Source organism: Pelmatolapia mariae, linkage group LG1 (assembly GCF_036321145.2).
Source record: "Pelmatolapia mariae isolate MD_Pm_ZW linkage group LG1, Pm_UMD_F_2, whole genome shotgun sequence".
Classification (NCBI taxonomy): Eukaryota; Metazoa; Chordata; class Actinopteri; order Cichliformes; family Cichlidae; genus Pelmatolapia; species Pelmatolapia mariae.
In genome coordinates, this window is record NC_086227.1 from 8,881,348 (window position 1) to 8,882,500 (window position 1,153).

At 41.6% G+C, this 1,153-nt stretch overlaps 1 protein-coding gene across 1 annotated transcript in view; it reads right to left on the reverse strand.

Annotated features, from left to right (window-relative positions):
• Positions 1–411: 411 nt before the first annotated feature.
• Positions 412–1,153, reverse strand: part of LOC134627898 (N-acetyllactosaminide alpha-1,3-galactosyltransferase-like) — an 8,143-nt gene continuing 7,401 nt past the window's right edge. Inside the window, exon 3 of the mRNA XM_063474793.1 lies at positions 412–1,096. Within this exon, the coding sequence (XP_063330863.1) occupies positions 412–1,096 (685 nt within the window). The remainder of the gene's footprint in view (positions 1,097–1,153) is intronic.

A 1,153-nucleotide genomic window follows, 5' to 3' on the forward strand; every position in this document is an offset into this window, starting at 1 on the left:
GTTCTCCAGGCGTCTTGACGGACAATCAAGACTCCTCTTTGGATGTTGGCTGCCTTTTATTAAGTTCTCTGTAAAGATGCATCGCGCTCCATTAACAATTTCAAATTAAAGTCTGTGGGAAGGTCAGTCCATGACTGATAATGCTACACTGTGTGCTGTTCCACCTAAGAATGCTTTTATGCTAGCCAATCACATTGTTTCCATTTGGTATTGCATGGTGGATCAAAATGAGATGGAATTGTTTTGCATTCATAATTACCTATCACCACCACTATTTTACAGAGAACTGTAATGTTTTGCTGGATTTTTTTCTATTTCTTAAGAACAGTTTATTTCACTGAGTGGCCTCTTACCCATTAGGCTACAGGTGCTTTAGTGCTAACTTTTCTCAGAAAGTTATTTCTGGTCACTCTACCTAGTACGAAGTGTGTCATAATGTTTTGGTGCCCACACTAGGCGAGTGACAACTATATCCTGCTTGTCCCAAATGCTCTGGTCCCAGCAGTACTCTGGAGAGAGCAGCCTGCTTGGTTTATGAATCCAAAAGTACTTGTTTAGATGGCTCTCATCATGCCACAGAGCTTCCACATTATTTATTTTATCCTCCATGATCCCCAGGTAACAGGCATCTACCAGATCCTTTACATTTTGCCACAGTCCTCCAAAGATAGCAGCATGGTAGTAGAAATCTCCAGTTTCCATGAAGGCTTTAGATTTGGGGTTTCTGTCATAAGTAAACTGGGCCTTTGGTAATTTATAATAGTGGGCGTGGAGCAATGCCACAGAATCACCCAGTGCCTCAGACCCAAATCTGCCCTTGAACTCCTGATCCACATCAAAACAGAAGACATAATGAAATCTGTGACGGATCTCTGACTCTATAGCTTCTGATATTGTTCTCATTCGCATCATAGAGATGTCCTGCCACCTTGTATGCTTTTCCACCTGGACAATCTTTATGTACCGCAGAGAAGCAAGTGTGATGTTTGGTACTTTCTCCGTTGCATCTGTGAACACGTAATACGTCACTGGTAACCCCACCATGAAATGTTTTTCTGCTGAGGTTAGGAAAGTCTTGAGGTAGGCATCCAGGTACCTTAATTAGGGAAACAGGGGAAAAAATTAAGATGTTATTAACAAGTTGCCACAAAAT